The 20,015-nt window shown below is 46.1% G+C and overlaps 1 protein-coding gene across 9 annotated transcripts in view; it reads left to right on the forward strand.

The window, feature by feature from the left end:
- RAB11FIP3 (RAB11 family interacting protein 3) overlaps window positions 1–20,015 on the forward strand; it is a 101,017-nt gene that overhangs the window by 33,945 nt on the left and 47,057 nt on the right. For 7 of the 9 annotated variants that reach the window (XM_035131072.2, XM_035131071.2, XM_035131070.2 and 4 more), the window contains one exon: window positions 18,478–18,572. In XM_035131072.2, the coding sequence (XP_034986963.1) occupies window positions 18,478–18,572 (95 nt within the window). The remainder of the gene's footprint in view (window positions 1–18,477; window positions 18,573–20,015) is intronic. The other 2 variants (XM_035131066.2, XM_035131078.2) reach the window with 1 other exon arrangement.

Here is a 20,015-nt window from a genome sequence, read left to right on the forward strand (position 1 = left end):
ACGCCTGTTTCTGAGTGTTGACTTGACTCCTTTTTGTCGCGAGGTAATTCCAGGTTCATGGCTCTTGCATTAATATACAAAGCCCTCAAGCACTGTTAGCAGCTCCCCTGGTTCTCAGAAGCCTGACTGGCCTCAACGAGAAGTTGGACATTTCGTGTAAAAGGAGCCTGCTGGATCAGGCCAGTGAGCCATCTAGACCAGTGTTTCCCAACCTTTGGTCTCCTGCTGGTTTTGGACTACAGCTCCCATCATCCCTAGCTAGCAAGACCAGTGGTCAGGGATGATGGGAATTGTAGTCCAAAAACAGCTGGAGACCAGAGGTTGGGAAACACTGATCTAGACCAGCAGTGGCCAACCGGATGCCTGTGCAGGAAACCCGCAAGCAGTGCCTGAGAACAAGGGCGCTCTCCCTTCCAGCGGTTTCCAGCAACTGGGATTCAGAGGTATACTGCCTCTGACTGGGAAGGCGCAGGGCACAGCCTCCATTATGACTAGTAGCCATTCATAGCCTTATCCTGCACGAATCTGTCCAATCCTCTTTTAAAGCCATCCGAGTTGGTGGCTCTCACTGCCTCCCGTGGGAACAAGTGCCCAAGTTTTAACTATGAACTTATATGAAGAAGTACTTTTATCTGTCCTGAATTATCCAACGTTCAGCTTCGCTGAATTTCCACGAGTTCTACTGTTATGAGAGAGGGATAAAATCTTTTCTCTATCCACTCCCTTCATTCATGCCATGTATAATTTCATAAGCTGCTAGCATGTCGCCTCTTACCATACTTACTTTTTCTCCTCCAAGCTAGAAAGTCCCAAATGTTGCAACCTTCCCTCACAAGAGAATCTCTCCAACCCCTTGATCATTTTGGTAGGCCTGTTCTGGACCTTTTCCAACTCTACAATATCCTTTTTGAGGTGAATACTCTTCTCAGCAAGCATCTTTGCTGTTGACTTTCAGACATTACTTGAAGACCTTTTCTTCCTTTCTTTTTAATTAAATTTTTATTCAGTTTTCTTTTTCTATTATTACACACATCTCATATCAATAACATTTATATTACATCACCTCATCCCTCCCCTCCTGGGCTTCCCCCAACTTCCACTTCTGCTTTGTTTCCCTTTTATTACATACCGCTGTTTCTTAAAAATCCCCTATATCATTTATTTGTCGTTTTAAATGTTCTTTGTTAAGAAAGATGTGTGTGTTTATTTAAATCCTGCCATCAAGTCAATAGTCTTCCTTTGCTTCTGCAAGTATATTATAAATGGTTCCGACTCTTTTTCAAAGTCGCTGTTGTCTTTTTCTCGAGGTCTGTCTGTCATTTTTGCCAGTTCTGCATAGTTCATCCCAGTTATGGCTAAGTGTTCTCCTGTTGATTTTCAGTAGGGTTTGCAAAGATCCAGGGTCCTGCTTGAAGACCTTTTCATGCTGTGAGGCCTGTGCAGATGCTTAAACTTCTTTGATTAATCCACTTTAATGACTATTTTGTATTGTTCTCAGCGGCATTTTATGTTCTGTCAAACTTACGTGTCTTACATGGCCTTGATATTTGAGTTGGCAGTGGCGCTGTGGGTTAAACCACTGAGCCTAGGGCTTGCCGATCAGAAGGTTGGCGGTTCGAATCTCCACGACGGGGTGAGCTCCCATTGCTCGGTCCCAGCTCCTGCCAACCTAGCAGTTCGAAAGCACGTCAAAGTGCAAGTAGATAAATAGGTACCGCTCCGACGGGAAGGTAAACGGTGTTTCCGTGTGCTGCTCTGGTTTGCCAGAAGCGGCTTTGTCATGCTGGCCACATGACCTGAAAGCTGTACGCCGGCTCCCTCAGCCAATAACGTGAGATTGAGCGCCGCAACCCCACAGTTGGTCACGGCTGGACCTAATGGTCAGGGGCCCCTTTACCTTTACCTATAAAGTATTTTATAAAGTATCATCTGAAGAAGTGTGCATGCACATGAAAGCTCATACCAGTGACAAACCAACTGTCTCTAAGGTGCTACTGGAAGGAATTTATTATTTTGTTTCTATAAAGTAATAAAAGATAAATACTCCCTTGCACTGCATAGAGCATCCGAAGGTTGCCGCTTTGGAAAGTGTCACTCTGTCCTTTTTGTATCTGTGGCCAGGAGGACTGAAATTTCTGTTCTGTGCTACAGAACCATGGGCAGCTGGGCACGTCAGACGAAACACTAACTTTGGAATCTTCCAAAATTGTCATCGGAACAACATCTGCTCAGTTGCAAACACTTTAGGGGCAATTGTCCCAGGTTAAAGCTGTCACTACAAATGTATGTTTAAAAGATACAGCTTGGGAGGGGGCGATGGAAGTCTTAAGAGTGTTTGTGCTATGCTCTCTAGAACAGCTTTCTTAGAGACATGGCTTCAGGTTTCTTTCCATAATTCATTGCTTGCAGTATCATGGTGTTGTGCTAATTAGATAGAAGCTGTGGTCTAAACCACTGAGGTTCTTGGGCTTGCCGATCAGGTCGGCGGTTCAAATCCTGCGACGTGGTGAGCTCCCGTTGCTTGGTCCCTGCTCCTGCCAACCTAGCAGTTCGGAAGCACGTCAAAGTGCAAGTAGATAAATAGGGACCGCTCCGGCAGGAAGGTAAACGGTATTTCCGTGCGCTGCTCTGGTTCACCAGAAGCAGCTTAGTCATGCTGGCCACATGACCTGGAAGCTGTATGCCGGCTCCCTCGGCCAGTAAAGCGAGATGAGCGCTGCAACCCCAGAGTCGTCCGCAACTGGACCTAATGGTCAGGGGTCCCTTTACCTTTAACAACTAACAAAGCCTTTAATTCAGGGCTCTCTTAACTATAAGTCTATGGAGTTGAATAATTTTGGGCTTTCTTATAGTGACTGAATTTGAAGTATCCATCAAACCCTGTTCTTCCTTCCTTCCTTCCTTCCTGTCGACATCTAGAGACATTAAGAGATTCCAGAGCCTCTTGGTTTGAGAATAGTGGTAGTTTCTCCCAAGGTGTTGGTACTGGGACAGCAGGTGAAGATGGCATCTCATCTGGAGTAATGCACTGGACATAGGAATATGCCTTATACTGATTCTCAGAGTACTGGTCAATCTAGCTCAAAATTGTCCACACTGTGTGGCAGTGGCTCTCCAGGGTACCAGACAGGGTCTTCTCCCAGCCCTACCTGCAGATGCCAGTGATTGAACGTGGGTCCTTCTGCATGCAAGACAGATACATGCTCTAGGACTGAGGATTCAAGCGCAAGAGCACCACCCCCTTCTGTGGTTTTCAGCAATGGGTATTCAGAAGCATTTGCCTTCCACTGCGGCAGCTGAGCATAGCCATGAAACTGAAACTGGGGAGAGAAGCACAGTTCCAGGCAATTGGGCACCCTTGAGGCATGATGTGTTTCCTATGCCTACCCCACACAAAGCTGTTGTTGGCTTCCTCCCGACAGCAATTCTTAAAGCTTCCACTGATGAAGCAAGCAGGTTTTGCTGACTAATGTCACACCCGAAAGTACACGATGCAGTTGGCAACAAACAAAATATCTTTTTTTATACCTAGCCTTTCTTGCCTTGTCTGCTGACACAAATGCTAACTTTCTTCCCCCCCTTGTGATATATCTGCATTGCAGTTCACTTTTTCTCAGCTGAAGGGAAATTGGAAGTTGTTCAGTCACATGGATGGGTAGGGTGGGGGTGGGAAACTTCCTACCTGGAATTAGTTTGCTTTTTTTTACAATAGTATCAGATCCAGATTGTTTAAGGCTCTAAATTATGAGCAAAAGATAAAGGACCCCTGGATGTTAAGTCCAGTCAAAGGCGACTATGGGGTGCGGCGCTCATCTCGCTTTCAGGCCAAGGGAGCCGGCGTTTGTCCACAGACAGCTTTCTGGGTCATGTGGCCAACAGGACTAAACCGCTTCTGGTGCAATGGATCACCGTGACAGAAACCAGAGGGCACGGAAACACCATTTACCTTCCTGCCACAGCAGCACCTATTTATCGACTCACACTGGTGTGCTTTCAAACTGCTAGGTTGGCAGAAGCTGGGACAGAACAACGGGAGCTCACTCCGTTGCGGGGATTCGAACCACCGACCTTCAGATCAGCAAGCCCAAGGGGCTCAGTGGTTTTAGACCACAGTGCCACCTGTGTCCTCCGGCAAGAGATGGTTACAGCTCTCTCCTCTGATGTGTTACATGCAGGGAGGTCTTTATAGGAGGGAAGAAAGTGTGAGAACAATTTCTCAGGAAAGGTCCTTCATTAGAGTTTGGGGAAAGTGCTTGGCTATGTTACAGGATGACTGTAATACAGGTTGGCCCTGTTATTCAGAAACTTGCTGCATGCTAGAAAAAAATTAAGTTGTTATGACTTGGAGCCATTGATGAGCCATTGTAGATCATGAATTTGTCTTCTAAATTGGCAGCCATATTTGCATCTTCTGATAGTGATTTCCGTAGTTTAACACTGCACCGTGGGATTAAGTGCTTCCTTTTATCTGTCCTGCATCTTCCAACCAGTTTCACTAGATTGTTCCCACTGTCCGTTTCTGCATCTTTCCCAGCTCTACAGTATCACGTTGAGATGTGATAACTGAAGTTGTACACAGTATTCCAAGCCCTGTTATCATGCTGGCTATTTAATTTCCCTAATGAATCCTAGCATGCACTGTGCCTTTCTCGCAGCTGCCACACACTGGGTCAAGATCTTCATTGAGCTATCTGCTTTAACCCCAAGGTCTCGCTCCTGGTCCATCACCTTCAGTTGGAACCCCAGGAGTGTACATGTGAAATTAACACTTTTCGCCCTGGCATGCATCACTTTACACTACAGTAGTTTACATTGAATGGAATTTGCCATTTCACTGCCCATTCACTTAGCTTGGAGAGGTGCTTTTGGAGCACTTTGTAATTTTTTTTGTTTTTGTTTTAATGACCCTGAACAACTTATTACAGGTGTTCAACCTTTTTGGGTCCACAGTTACCTTGATCAACTACATTTTTTCTGCAGCACCCCTGTAGGGCTCAGGAGCCCAGTTGTGGCACCCTTTGCCTGCAGAGCTGGCAGCCCCTCACCCCTTTTCAAACACCCTCGCTTGTGGAGTGTTCCCTCAGCCTCCTATCCTCTTCCCTCTCCTTAGGACAGCCTCTCCGGGCAGCCACTGCTGCTGCCCCTGGTCTCTGAGCTGAACCCCCCACCCCACCCCAAGGAGAGGTGCCTCCTCACAGTGCCCCACAGAGGCCTTGGAAGCACCCCTGGCCAGCCCCAGAGGCACCATTCACCCCGGGGAGCTTGTAGCCAGGGCTGCTGCAACAAACAGTCGTGCAAGCCTTTGGGAGGCAAAGACTCAAGAGACCATTGGAGGCGAAGGGAAAGAAAGAGAGACAGAGGCCATGTTGCCCCTGGCACCCCTGACCACCATTCAAGGCACCCCAGGGTGCCATGGCACACTGGTTGAAAACCACTGATTTAGTTTAACCAGCAAACTTGACTACCTCACTGCTCATTCCTACTTCTAAAAGCGCAGATTCCAATACCATTTCTTTCTTTGGGGGGGGGGATGACTCCCATTTTCTGCTTCTCTCCATTCTGAGAACTGTCCATTTATTTCCACTCTTTGAGTCCTGCAACCCAACCAATTCCTGATCCACAAGAGGACCTCTCTTGTTATTTCTTGACCGCTAAACTTACTCAGGAGTCTCTGGTGAAGTCCATAAGGACAACCCTAAGACTAAGGAGGAGGAAGCTTGCAGGCTGTGCCACCCCTTGGGCTGATTGTAAGTAAGAAAGCGGGCAGGCTGAGACTGGGGTGACTGCCCTATTTGGACATTGCAATTTTCAAGCGACAAACGTGTGTGCGTATGTGTGAATTCTCCTTAAATTGGCTATGAAAGTAGACTCTCCTGTGCATATACCCAGATGGACTCCTCCCTCATTTTCACCAGGATCTGGCGGTCTTCATAGCCTCCACTTTCTCTACTAGCTTAGCAGCATTTGAGCAGATGATCCAATGCATTGACCTACTTTTTCCGAGAGGAGAAGCGGCAAGGAAGTTTGTAACAGTGACGTCGGTTTGCCTTTGCTGCCGCAAACCCAAAATGGGGATGGCAGAAAGCTACCCACATGTGCAGCATTGAGGTCGTTGCGTTGACATCACAGCCTTAAGGCTCCAACCGAATGAAGGATTTGCAGGGAAATCTCTGGCCTTCTCGAAGCCTCTGTCTGTCTTCTTTTTCACTCTGCTCTTCTGCTGTGTTCACTGGGCAGTTCTAGCAACAAGCCATCAGCACAGGAAGAATACTAGACTCAGTTATCCACTGTGACATAACTTGATAACGATTGATCAGAATATCTAACATGCAGTGTTAGAAACTCAAATATATAATGTAATTACCTAATGGCATCTTAAATCTAGGCCACACCAGTAGCAAAACGTCCCTGGCACCTGGCTAATGTCTAACACTGGCCACATACTGGTCAGCACAATAGCTGATGTATCCCCTCCCCCCTCGTACCATAGGCTAGATTCTGCTTCCACACCCTCAGCCCATTCTATCCTTCGTCCACACTAGCAAAAGGCATTATCAGTTCAAGGACACACTTTAAAAGGTAAAAGGGCCCCTGACCATTAGGTCCAGTCGTGACCGACTCTGGGGTTGTGGTGCTCATCTCGCGTTATTGGCCGAGGGAGCTGGCATACAGCTTCTAGGTCATGTGGCCAGCATGACCAAGCTGCTTCTGGTGAACCAGAGCAGCGCACGGAAATGGCGTTTACCTTCCCGCTGGAGCAGTACCTATTTATCTACTTACACTTTGACATGCTTTCGAACTGCTAGGTTGGCAGGAATTACTTTCGAACTGCTAGGTTAGTCGGGCACAAAAACTCAGGTGACCAAGCAGGGCCAGTGGGGGCTGTGTCCCCTGGGGAGAGTTCTGAGGGCCAGATAGAGAGGTGGGGGCAGTAAATAATGGCAGTATGGAGCATGTTGCTTTGGGTGCTTTTTATTTAATTTTCCTCCAAAAAACTAGAAGCAGCCGGGTAACATTTTATTTATATTTATTTATTTAGAGTACTTGTACCCCACTCCTCGGTGAAAGAAACTCCTAGAGCGGTTTACATACAATCAAAACGAGACAAGTACACAAGGGACAAGGAGGGGAAGAGGAAAATCAAAACAGTTGTTATAATGCCCAGCTGGCACAGCTGAGGGGGTGGAGGTGCCAGCAAAGCTGATGAAATGAGCCCTGCTTCCTGTCTCTCCCACAGAGGCAGTCTGGTGGAATGGCTGGCCCCGGGTGACCGTTGAGGGGAGAGGAGGAAGCCTGATGGAGCTGGCCTGTCATATGGAATCTCTCCCCCTTTCCCAACTCTGGTTGCTGGATCTTATGGAATGGCAGCAATTGATGCAGAGTTGGTGCAATGCTGTGACATCCCCAGGGCTTTGCTTCCCCCAGTCTGGTCCTGTCACCACAATCTGTTGGCACAATAGTCTATCTTCCTGCCTCGGCTCTCGAAACTATTCTGCTCCAGCCACCCTGGTCTCGGCGGCGTGTCTCCCAGGCGCCACGAGGCCATAATGCTCTCCCAGCTGACTTAATGCTCCTGAAAGCTTCTATTGTTGTAGGTTGGGCCTATGCGAAGCAGGGGAAAAGCAAACATGGCTCCGGTCCTGATCGGCACATTGCTTTTTTGCTGCCCTTGCTCATTTCACAAACGTCGTCATATCCCATGCGCAAGCACCTGTCTCACTCCAGCAGCTCTTATTGACTCCATTGTATTGCAATGAGCAAAGCCGGATGAGAGACTTGTGTCTGGTTAAAAGCTGAGCGATCTGATGACTGTGTGTCAGTGGTGGCTGTGGCGCCCATTGGGACTGGTAGGGTGGAAGGCAGGGAGCCCAACAGTAGGGGGAGCCGGAGGCCACAACAAGCAGAGCCAACTAGTTCTAGTTTTGTCCCCACACTCCTGCTCAGTTCTGAAAGGGCAAAACCGAGGCCAAAGAGGAGGAAACTGGCCATTAGGGCTGCGCTCAGCTGAGACTCAGGACTGGTTGTCAGCAAGAAGGCAAGCTTTTGGGGGACCTTCTTGGGACACGGCAGTCAGGATGGCAAATCCCAAGTGTTCCGTTGCTGTACCAATGCTCTCTCTCTCTTTAGCTATTGTATTTCTGGGCGCACCAGCGCTACAAAGTCCCCATTGACCATGCTCGACAGCACACGCGCTTGTAATGTGCAGATGGGGGGAGTCCTTTGTGGGTTTGTGTTGCTAATGAGCAGCGAGGGTTTGTGGGTTTTTTAACGCTCATTTGAACAAAGATTCAAGAGCTTTCATGTAGCCTATTGTGTTGGCGGGGACCGTTGGGTGAGGTCACCATAGCAACACCAACTGTATACAATGTGCCATATGCTGGGGGGGGGGGGGAGAAGGAGGAAGACCTGCACCAAGAGAGATGCAATAATGAGTTGAGTAGACGACTCCAAGCCATGTCGAGCTTGTCCTTTCTGTGCCGTTGATCCTGGACCTGTGAAGAGGTTGGCGGGCAGCCAGGCTCCCTGCTGTCTCTCTGTTGCAACTGCAGAACAACACTTTGATTGGGTGGGTGGGTGGGTGGGCGGGCTTGAGGGGTGGCCTGGCACCCTTTCTGAGACCCTAACCCTAGAGGTGCTAATGAATATACAAAGGAGGGATGTTGGATTTCAAAAAGACGCTAATGTGGGGAAAGCTGGGTAGCGTGCATTTAAAGTAAAGCATTTGTACTGCCCAGGCTTGCCCCAGAGGATTTTGGGAAGATAAGATATCTTTATTGTCATTGTCCCCTTGCGGGAACAACGAAATTACTCAGTTGCTACATCCACTCAGATAAAGCATTCCGCATAATCCAAAATTACAAAAACCTAATTAAAAACAGTAAATATAATACAAAATAACAAGTAAAATAAGATGACTTCAAAGTCCAGGCTTTTCATTTAAGGCCAAAATCGCTCTAGAGAAGAAACTGTTCCTGAGACGGCTCGTTCTTGCCTGCATAGTTCTATATCTCCGTCCCAATGGCAGGAGCTGAAAGAAATGGTGACCAGGGTGCGTTGGATCTCTTGATATGTCTAGTGCTTTTCTATGGCACCTGGTGGTGTAAATTTGTTCTAAGGTGGTGAGTGAGCAGCCAATAATGCTCTCTGCTGTATTAATAATTCTGCACAGCCCTGCTCTGTCCTGGGAAGTACAGCTTCCGTACCACACACATAAACCGTATGTGAGCACGCTCTGTATGACACAGTGATAGAAGGCAAGCAGCAGCTTTTGTGGAAGATGGTTTTTCCTTAAAATTCTCAAAAAATACAGTCTCTGCTGCGCCTTCTTCACAAGCCCCCTTGTATTAACACTCCAGGACAGATCCTCCTGTAACTCAATGCCTAGAAATCTAAGTGGAATTGTGGTGTTTGCTGAGAGCACACCCCTAGCTACAATCTGCTTCTCTCCCCCCCCCCCCACTCCCAAATCCCCAACATCACCCTAAGTTAAATAGGGAGAAGATAATACGTTGAAAACAGTTTAGATCTATATAGCAGTGGTTTTCAACCAGTGTGCCGTGGCACCCTGGGGTGCCTTCAATGATGGCCAGGGGTGCCACGGGCAATACTGGCTTCTTCTTCTTCTTTCCTTCCCTCCTTCATCTGATGCCCTCTCCCGTCTCTGCCTCCCAAAGGCTTGCACGGCTGTTTGCTGCACCAGTAGCCCTGGCTATGTGCTCCCCAGGCGAATGGTGCCTCTGGGGTTGGCCAGGGAGTGCTTCCTCTGCACCTGTGGGGCAGTGTGAGGGGGCAGTTCTCTTTGGGGTGGGGCAGCTCAGATACCAGGGGTGGCACCTGTTTCTGCTCAGAGGACTCCCAAGGAGAGGAGAGGAAGCTGAGGGAACACTCCACTAGGGAGGGTGTTTGAAAAAGGGTGAGAGGTGGCCAACTCTGAAGGCAAGGAAGCCTTGGAGTCAAAAAGGTTGAAAACCTCTGATCTATAGTATAAATGTAGGGTTGAGGAACTTCAGGCTCCAGCGGCCTCTCTGTCTGTTTCTTGGGACTCCCCCCAGGCCACACTCCCCTCTCTCCAGGCCACACCCTGCACTGGCCCTTCTTTTTATTTCTGGGTGTTTTTGCCTGGGTGGAATGTGTCCATAAATACTGACGGTGTCTCTTGCTCTCCTGGATGGAGGACTGTGTGAAGACGGCAGCCCATTGGACAAAGGTGTAATTTGCATGAATTGCTCCACCCACTTTTGCCTCTGGCCCCGCCTGTCATTGGCATGTGGCCCTCAGGAGGTCACCCAGAAGGGAATACGGCCCTCAGGGTGGAAATGTTTGCCCTTTGGTGTGGCAAAGGATTAATTCTCAGAGTGGTTTAACAATCAGTCCCTCTTCCCGAGGATGTCTGGGAACTATGGCTCTGTGAGGGGAACATGGGGGTCACCTACAAACTTTCAGGACCTTTAACAAACTGCAAGCTCCCAGAGCCATAGGTAGCCCACACCTGTGCTACCTGAATCTTTGAACAGGAGATACCTGACTTCTTCTCCATGCAAAGCACTGAACTGAACTAGGTGCCTTTTTGTAATAGGTGCAACATCAATTTGAGATGATCATAACATGTGTTTTTTGTTTGTTTTAAAACCTTTTGTGAGAGTGTTCACAACATCCTTTAAGAAGTTATTGTTGTTCTCCAATTCTGTACCTACCTTTTTGGAATGAGGGGAGATCAGGTGCTTTGCACAAACTCCAACCACTACGCCACACTGCCTCTCTTAACTCGGTGTACCATCTGATGCAATATAAATCTGCTGCAGTAAGTCTAGGGAGTTTTTTTACTGCAGCAAACTCAACACTGCATGGCATCATTATTTTATTGGATTTGCTGCAATAAATGAGAACTTGGCAGTTAATTTACCCCAGGACAAAAATAATAGTTTGCAAGCTATGTTGTGGTTGGTAGATTTGGTTCATTCAGTTCCTGAGCATGTATAGTTGTAAACTTTATTATGTGGTCAAGTGAGAGAAAGAGTTGTGGTAACAAGAGACCTGATTGTGTCAAAGAACCTTCTGATCTCAAAGTCTTTTTCTGCCTTTAAATGAGCAGACATCCTGATGTGTATCTCTTAGCTATGCCAGAGGAGAGTTACTAATTAGGGTCTCACACTAGAGTAATATTCCAAACTGTAGCACACTCTGGGAATATGCTGTTCCTAACAAACCAGACCAGAAGAACAAAATTATTATTTGATTTTAAAAATGTCCAACCCATTTCAAAAGGGGGTTGAGGAACTGCAACTCGCTCTATTTAAAATCACTTTTCCATCTGCAATATACAAAATGCTGCTCCACAACTCTGCAGACCTCCTTCACACAATTAAAAAACAATGGGAGCATGACATAGGTTATGAGATGAACCAGTCCAATGGACCAGATTATAGAATGTGGTCCAAACCTTCCTTTAAATCCATCTCAGCCAAAAGAAGGGCACTCACTTTGAAACTTATCTATAGATGGTATCTTACACTGAGGAAATTGTTGCTAACACATCCAGGAACCTTACCAAAATTCTGGAGAGGCTGCACCTCTACAGGCACGTACCTCCACATGTGGTGGGATTGTCCCTGAATCCGACCCTTTTGGACTGCGGTCCTACAAGAAATATGTAAAATAACTAAGCAGATACTGGAACCCACCCCAGAACTGCACCTATTGAATATTTTCCCAGACAGTAATGCTCACTCACAGTAGAAAGAGCTTATAACCTACCTACTCTCAGCAGCCAGAAACATCATAGCTGGACACTGGAGAGACATTTCAGGAGTAAGCATGGACCTTGGGTACCAAATTGTATAGGGAAACAGCTTTACTAGAAAAGCTAACCGATAGATTGAAACTGACACGGGGAGGAAAAAAGCAGGGAAGCTGAGAACCTGAGAACGGGGATGCCTTCACCCTGGTATGTCTCCCCTTTATTACACACACAGCTCAAAATGACAATAAAGATAGCAAGGATCTACAAGCAGCATACAGATCAATACGGCTAACTTGACCCAAGAATCCATTCTTCCCTTCCACACATGCAAATGAATCTTATGGTGGTCAATCAAAGGCAAACAATAATATAATATTTTAACCCGTCCATCTTGCTGGGTTTCCCCAGCCACTCTGGGTGGCTTCCAACAAAATATTAAAATACAATGGTCTGTTAAACATTAAAAGCTTCCCTAAACAGGGCTGCCTTCAGATGTCTTCTAAAGGTCTGGTAGATGTTTTTCTCTTAGACATCTGGTGGGAGGGTGTTCCCCAGGGTGGGTGCCACTACCGAGAAGGCCCTCTGCCTGGTTCCCTGTAACTTGGCTTCTCGCAGCGAGGGAACCGCCAGAAGTCCCTCGGCACTGGACCTCAGTGTCCGGGCAGAACGATGGGGTGGAGAAGCTCCTTCAGGTATACTGGACTGAAGCCGTTTAGGGCTTTAAAGGTCAGCACCAACATTTTGAATTGTGCTCGGAAACGATCACGCCCCGGGGCTCGCTCATCCTTCTCTCACTGCCCACATAAACCAACAAATGTATAGAAAGAGAACCTACCCAAATGACATAAAAACCTCACCCATATACCAATTTTGGAAAATGAAAAAAATAATGTGCAAATTTATCTCTTGCCCTCTCCCCTTTACTCTCTCCCCTTACCTCTGGATGCCATATTGACGTATACGTTGAATATAACCAAAAGACTTTATAATCTGAACAAAAAAAGGGAGAGACATTGAATGTTCTTTTGTAGTTGATGAAAATCTTTAATAAAAAGTATTTAAGATCGGTTTTCCTGGATGTAATGGCGTCCTCCTGGATGTGGTTTCGGAAGAGCAGAAATTTACAAAGCCTCGAAAGGGGAATTGTTGCAATCCAGACCGGCTGCAATGTGCAGAATCAGCAGCCGTAAAACCGCCGTTTGAGAAGCACGGCTTGTGTGTTGAAACGATGAGCCAGCTATACTCCTTGCTGCTCAGGCTGCGCTACTGGCTGAAGAGGGGACCCAAGCTCGTTTCTCAGCATGAATTACGGTATTGCCCTTGGCAGCCACAGACCCTGGTTTAAGAGATCTAATATATCAGGCTGCCATGTGCTGGACCTCAGCTGTAGATTGATCCTGATAGAATAGCCTTTTCCGCTTTCATATTATAGGGGACAGTGTTGCAGTAGAGGAAGAGCGGAAGGACACTAGCTCAGGGATGGGGGAACTCAGTTTCACTCCTTGACATCTTCAGGGTAGGGAACGTCCCCCTGCCTGAAACCCTGGAGAACAGCTGCCAATCAGTGTAGGCCAGGCTTCCTCAACCACGGCCCTCCAGATGTTTTTGGCCTACAACTCCCATGATCCCTAGCTAGCAGGACAGTGGTCAGGAATGATGGAAATTGTAGTCTCAAAACATCTGGAGGGCCGAGGTTGAGGAAGCCTGGTGTAGGCAAAACTGAGATTGGGTCTGACAAGGTGCAAGACAGCTTCCTATGTTTCTAACATGCCGAAGAGTAACCTTGTAATGTAAAAATGGTTTTTCCTCTAGGAACCTTTTCACTTGTGTTGCTTTTGCGGAGGAAAACTATTGCATGAACAAATTTGTAATCCCAGGGTAGGGAAGTGCCAAGTATAGGTAGAAAAATGTTTTCATGGGGTTGGGGTTGGGGGTGGGGAGAGATTCTCAAGCAAAATACTGCTGACAGCTTTCCGGGTTGTCTGGACCCTGCCCCCTATTTTTACTTTTGGAGAGGAAAAAATGGCCTTCTACAGCCTCTTTAAAACAAACCTTTACACACTACCTCCACTCTTTTAAATATTTGCCATTGTTTTTGGGTTGATCAAGCCCTTACATAAGATTATTTAAGCAAGCTTGCCTTATTATTATATTATTTTAAACTATGCATGCTTTAAAAAAGGCAGTCTGTGGGTGTCATGGCCAAATTTTACACAAACCCCTAATTTCCTAAACCTGGATTATATCTCTCATTTACTTTAAGGGGAACAATGAACTATAGCAGACACAAGGATCAGACGCACATACACTTCACAGACAACACAGACAACATGTAACATGCAAACATATATAATTTTATACCATAACATACTTTGTAGGATTCCTCACAAAACTTTTCTCATTCAGAGTTCACCAGGGTTAATTTTAAAGCGGAGATTCACTGTATGTTAAAGGAACCTCCTGGTAGCCATTTCCCCTCATCTGGGTGGTCCATAGTAAAGCGGACCCAGTGTTTTTTTCTTACAAAGTTTTTGCAATTGGTTCCCTTCAAGCTTGTCCGCCCCGGGGATTTCGTGCCAATTTAAGAGAACGAATTGGAGTGGACTTTCATCCTCAAAGTCCTTACCGGAGCCAAGCCTCAGTTGTGCTTTGCCTCGGTTGGGAGTCTGGGAAAGGAATTCCTTAGAGTGGGTTGCACCCATTTTACTTAAGCCTTTTTATACTGCAGTTCGGGTCCCCGACCCTGTTCCTGGACACTCTTAACTTCCCGAGTCTATGACTCACCCCCACGTCCTAGTGGTGTTCCTGCCTGCCGTTCGCGTGCACTAACTACTAGGCGGCCTGGTGCAGCTAAAACCCTATTGGAACCCTCCCACTGGTCATCAATTGCCTGAGGGTTCCACAGCAACTTCCCTGCCTCTTACACACTAGACTCATATCCTACTGAACGCTTGCCTACGCAATGTCAGGTCGGAACTGAGGAATACAGAGATACAGAGTAGTAGGAAAGGAACGGGCGCACTTGCAATCTCTGGTCATGGGTCATACCTAACAAAGGTCGCCATGGCAGGGGGGCGTCTTCACCCGAAGATTAAGAGCAGAGGAATAGGAAACAGAGCTGGGATAGCCAGATTCCCAGATTGGTAGAAAAGCGACAGTTTGCTCAGACTTCTGCTCAGTTTGGCAGAAGGGAGCTGGGACAGTCTTTCTGAGCTCTGCGTTTAACGTAAAGACTGTTGCCCTGGACCTCAGTTCTACCTTGTAACTGTGCCTGGCAGCCTTGCTGCAACTAAGGTCCAAAGAGGAGAGTAGAAAAGGATAGTCCAAGTGGAGAAATAGATTTTTAGTTGCTGTGGTTCTTAGCTCACCCAAGGTGTCCCCTTTTAATACTCACGACCGATCCTTTCAGTCGAATCCCGTTGTCTCCAGCTTCCAACTGGTTCCTGAAAAAAAAACAGCCTTGTCCCTTTAAACGTTGCTTCGTCCTGGGGGTCCCGCTTGGACTCTCAATTACTACCAAGTGCCTCGGGTCCTGAGGTTGGTTTACCCCCCTGCAAAAGAGGCAAGGGCGCGCTGGGCTCCCCTTCCTCAGTGAACCCGGAGCTCAAGGCAAAACTGGGTCCCCGAAGTGGTCGCCAAATTGTTGTAAAATTTAAGCTGGTTCCTATGAACCCAGAGAAATGGATCTTGACCCAGGGAGAGCTCAAGGATCCAGGCAAGCAGACGAATTTAAGCGTCTCCTGCCCACCAAATAACAGAGACCAAACCAGGACGTACGAAGCAAGGCACTTTTATTTTTGCTGTTGCAACAGGGTCCTTCCTCTCACACAGGAGAACAAGGAAGGAACCCCAAACAAAGATGTCTTGCCCTTAAAAAGAAATTTGAAATTGGTTTCAGCCCACCCCCCAGAAGCATCATCCATATGTCACAGAAGGGGTGTAGCCCAAGACCCCCCTCCCTAGATTCATCATAGGTACATCATGAAAGGGGAGGTCTGGTGGCAGTAATCTGAGCAGTCTGGACCCTGCCCCCTGCCCCCCAAAACCTAATCAACAAAATTGAGAGATATTTACATTTCCCTGTTTCCCAGCCAAGTTAATCACACCCTTTTGTCTGGCAGTCAGGTATCAGGATGCCAGGGATTATCACTTTAATTCCTGAGACAATGAGAAGGTTCCCCCCACCCCACTTCTTCCTTGCAGAGGAACACCTGGTCAGAGAGAGAGTCAAAATGGTGTCAGAAAGGCCTGTCTTCCTGTGCTGCTTCAGACATGTGCCTGTACATTCATGTACATGTTTTATGAACAATTATTATATATATATAGATATGACCTCAAAATTCTTATAACAGGGTCATGTAGCCAGCATGACTAAACCGCTTCTGGAGCAACAGAACACTGTGATGAGTGGCAGAGCGCATGGAAACGCCATTTACCTATGTTTTTATCTGCCAGTGAAAGTGTGGTAGCAGCAAACTGATACATTCTCTATGCCCACTCTAATGGTAGATTATTAATATTTTCTATCCACCGTTATAACTATTTTCTTACCTTTTCAAAGTTAATTATATTTAACAAATGCATTTTCAGTTTCCTTTGACCACACTGTGCAATTTTCTTATTTTTGACATAAAATTATATGGTTTTCTATAGTTGCAATTTGAATTTGCATCCCCGAGACATCACCACACCACACTTCCAACTGTGTTAGATTTCTGGGTATGGGCATCTTAGATTTGACCGGTGACTTGTTGCTTTTAACATATAGCCACAAGATTTTAAGACTTAAAGTTTGTTTCTTTGAACTTATCTGCAAATAATTTTTTTAAAAAAAGAAATTATAGAGATTTTCCTGAGCTCAGCTTTTGGAATCTGACCAAAATCTTAAATGGCCTTTTTGACCTCTGCTTGGAACATGCATTGTAAATTCTGTATTTGTGTGAGGAATGCTGTGTTAAAGCAACATTTGTTCAAGAATCAAAGCCCCCTTTTAGATTCATCTAAATCTTGTGCCAAGATTCTATATGTGTCTTTTTCTTTTAATATTTGAGTCAGTTTATATCTCTTGCTGGAATATTATTTTTGCATTAGCTCCAACAAATTTCTACTCCTGAGTATGCCCAGTGTTTAATACAACCCATTACGTATTTTCAATTAAATAAAATTTATTTTACTCCAAACGATATTTTCAAGCAATTATCTCATAATAGCGGGCATGCTGCCTCTCGGAGGGAGGCCATTCTGCTCCATCTCTGTATCAGCAAGGATTGAACATTGCACCTCACCTCACATAGAGATGCAGAAGCGGAGATGATGATGGTGATGATGATGATGGTGATGATGATGAGAAAAATAATAATAATAATTTTTTATTTATGCCCCGCCCTCCACAGTAGAAACCGGGCTCAGAGCGGCTGACACCAATAAAATTACAACAAGACATAAAGAAAGAAAAACAATTAGTTAAATTACGGGTTAAAATAAAATTTACATTTAAAATTTTAAATGCAGCCTCATTTTTAAAAAGGCCCAAGTCAAAAACCATAAGGGAGGGTAACACCGGGGTCAGACTGAGTCCAGGCCAAAGGCCAGGCGGAACAGCTCCGTCTTGCAGGCTCTGCGGAAAGATGTCAAATCCCGCAGGGCCCTGGTCTCCTGTGAGAGAGCGTTCCACCAAGTTGGGGCCAGTACTGAAAAGGCCCTGGCCTTAGTTGAGGCCAATCTAACCACCTTATGGCTTGGGATCTCCAGAATGTTATTTGTGGACCTTAAGGTCCTCCGTGGGGCATACCAGGAGAGGCGGTCCCATAGGTACGAGGGTCCTAAGCCGCATAGGGTTTTAAAGGTCAAAACCAGCACCTTAAATCTGATCCTGTACTCCACCGGGAGCCAGTGCAGCTGATAAAGGCAAGGAGAGAGGCACAGTGGGCACCAGAGGAGCCATGGGGCCAAGGTCCCTTCGTTTCCTCCTAAAATAATTGAGGGGGCCACCCCCCTGATGTCAGGGGATCACCAGGGGTCAGCAGAGAGCCCAGCGAGGTCTCTGATGCTGGGACTTCCGAGCAACGCCAGGGGAGTCCGGGAACGTCATGCAGGAGTGACAGGCAGGTACAGAGCCCTGTGATGGAGGGAGAGCCTGGGCAACATCTGAGCAGCTCGGGAACAGAGGGGGAGGTAGTGGCCCCGTCGCCTCAACAACGCAGGGGACTTAAACGTAGGGAAGAAAGGAGGAGACTAGCGGTTTCCAGACTACTGTGTTGGAGGCGTTCCCGCAGAATGCCACTTCCGGGATCTGAAAGTGGCTGAATGGACCTGTGAACTTTAGCTCTGTCTTGTACATATCTGTATAATAAAACGTTGTAAATACACAGACGTGGAGTCGGGAGTCGTTACTTGTGGAAAGTTCGACCAGCTCCCTCACACCTCAGTTGAAGGGAATTCCCATTCAAATGGTTTGTGTGTGCCACGTCATTTGATCAATTATGTAAGGTAGGGCTTACCTGGACCCCCCAATATTTAATTCAAGCTGGCACCCCTGGCGGGCACCCTCCTCTTTGGGTGGAAGCCTTGGGCTTACAGAATGTCCTTTGCATTCATCCCCTGGCGCTTCTCCTGCTGCTTGAGTCTTCACTGGAGGAGTGTTCCAACCCCTGGATGTTGTTTTTTTAAAATAAAAAACTGCCTTTCCCTCTTGTAATAATATTTTGGTGTGTGTGTGTGTTCTCACCCCCTTTCAGCAGTTCCTGACAGCCAGCTCTGCACTATGGGATATGCCCATGACGAACCGCCATCCGCCTGTCCCGATGAGTTTGATGACTTTGTCACATTTGAGGTGAGTGTCTGGACGCAAAGCCTTTTGCTTGCCCCTTGTGACTAAGGCCTGTACAGGGTTGGAGTCTTTACAGCAGCCGCCTCCAGCCTTTTCAGGCCCAGAAGACTGGCCCTAAAACCAAACACGTATTTGGGGACCCCCCGTTGCTTAATTCGTCGGTTTGTTACCTGGTGGGAGTGCTGCTGTGGCGACCCACCTTAAACCAGGCCCACACCGCTTGGTCACTCATGGGTCTCAGCTAGGGATGGGGCCGGGGGAGAAATGCCATTCAGTTTATTTTATTTTTTTATAATATATTTATTGAGATTTTTGCAAAAAATAAAGAAAAAGAGAGCAAGCGGAAAAAGAAAAACAATAGCAAAAAATAACAAAAAATGTGTGTGTGTGTGTGTATGTATATATATATATATATATATATATATATATATATATATATATATATATATATATAAACGGTAACAAAACTAAACAATATCTTATTACAATCTTATCCCCGACTTCCCCGTCCTTCCCTTCCCGGGTCAATTACAAATCTTGTTTCACAGCTTTCGCTATATTAAACCTAATACAGTGGTACCTCGGTTTATGAACACAATTGGTTCCGGAAGTCTGTTCATAAACTGAAGCGTTCATAAACTGAAGCGAACTTTCCCATTGAAAGTAATGGAAAGTGGATTAATCTGTTCACGGAGTACTTAAACTGAAGTGTTCATAAACTGAAGCAAACTTTTCCATTGAAAGTAATGGAAAGTGGATTAATCCGTTCCAGACGGGTCCGCGGAGTACTTAAACTGAAGCGTTCATAAACTGAAGCATGGGTGTAATTGGTTCCAGAAGTCTGTTCATAAACTGAAGCGTTCATAAACTGAAGCGAACTTTCCCATTGAAAGTAATGGAAAATGAATTAATCCGTTCCAGATGGTTCCGCGCCGTTCATAAACTGAAAATTCATAAACCGAGGTATTCATAAACCGAGGTTCCACTGTAATTATATAATTCTCAAAATGTCTTAATTTTAACTATTTCTTTTAATTTCCCTTAGCCTTTTATTTCCCCCTAAAAAGAAAATCTTTTCCTAGTTTCAAATTCTAACAATCCCCATCCCCTTTCTTAATCCCAAATTCTGAATGCCATTCAGTTTAAAGGCAAACTTGCCTAATTCATACTTCTATCCTTCAAAATTGGCTCTTTTTCCAGATTTTGCAATGGAAGTCTGCAGCCAAGTTATCTGTGCAACAGTGCATATACTAAAGTGTGCATATGTTTCTGGAAAATAACATTCATTTATTTATTTTTAAATGCATTATATTACAGAAAATTTCTTTGGAAAAAATCTCTGTTAGGAGACAATTGCCCTAAAATGCTGATGGATTGTTTTGAGGACTTTAAAAAAGAATTCACCAACTGATGAGGAAATGTGGTATTCTTAATCTGCGAGGGCTT

This window comes from Zootoca vivipara, chromosome 14, assembly GCF_963506605.1.
Source record: "Zootoca vivipara chromosome 14, rZooViv1.1, whole genome shotgun sequence".
NCBI lineage: Eukaryota > Metazoa > Chordata > Lepidosauria > Squamata > Lacertidae > Zootoca > Zootoca vivipara.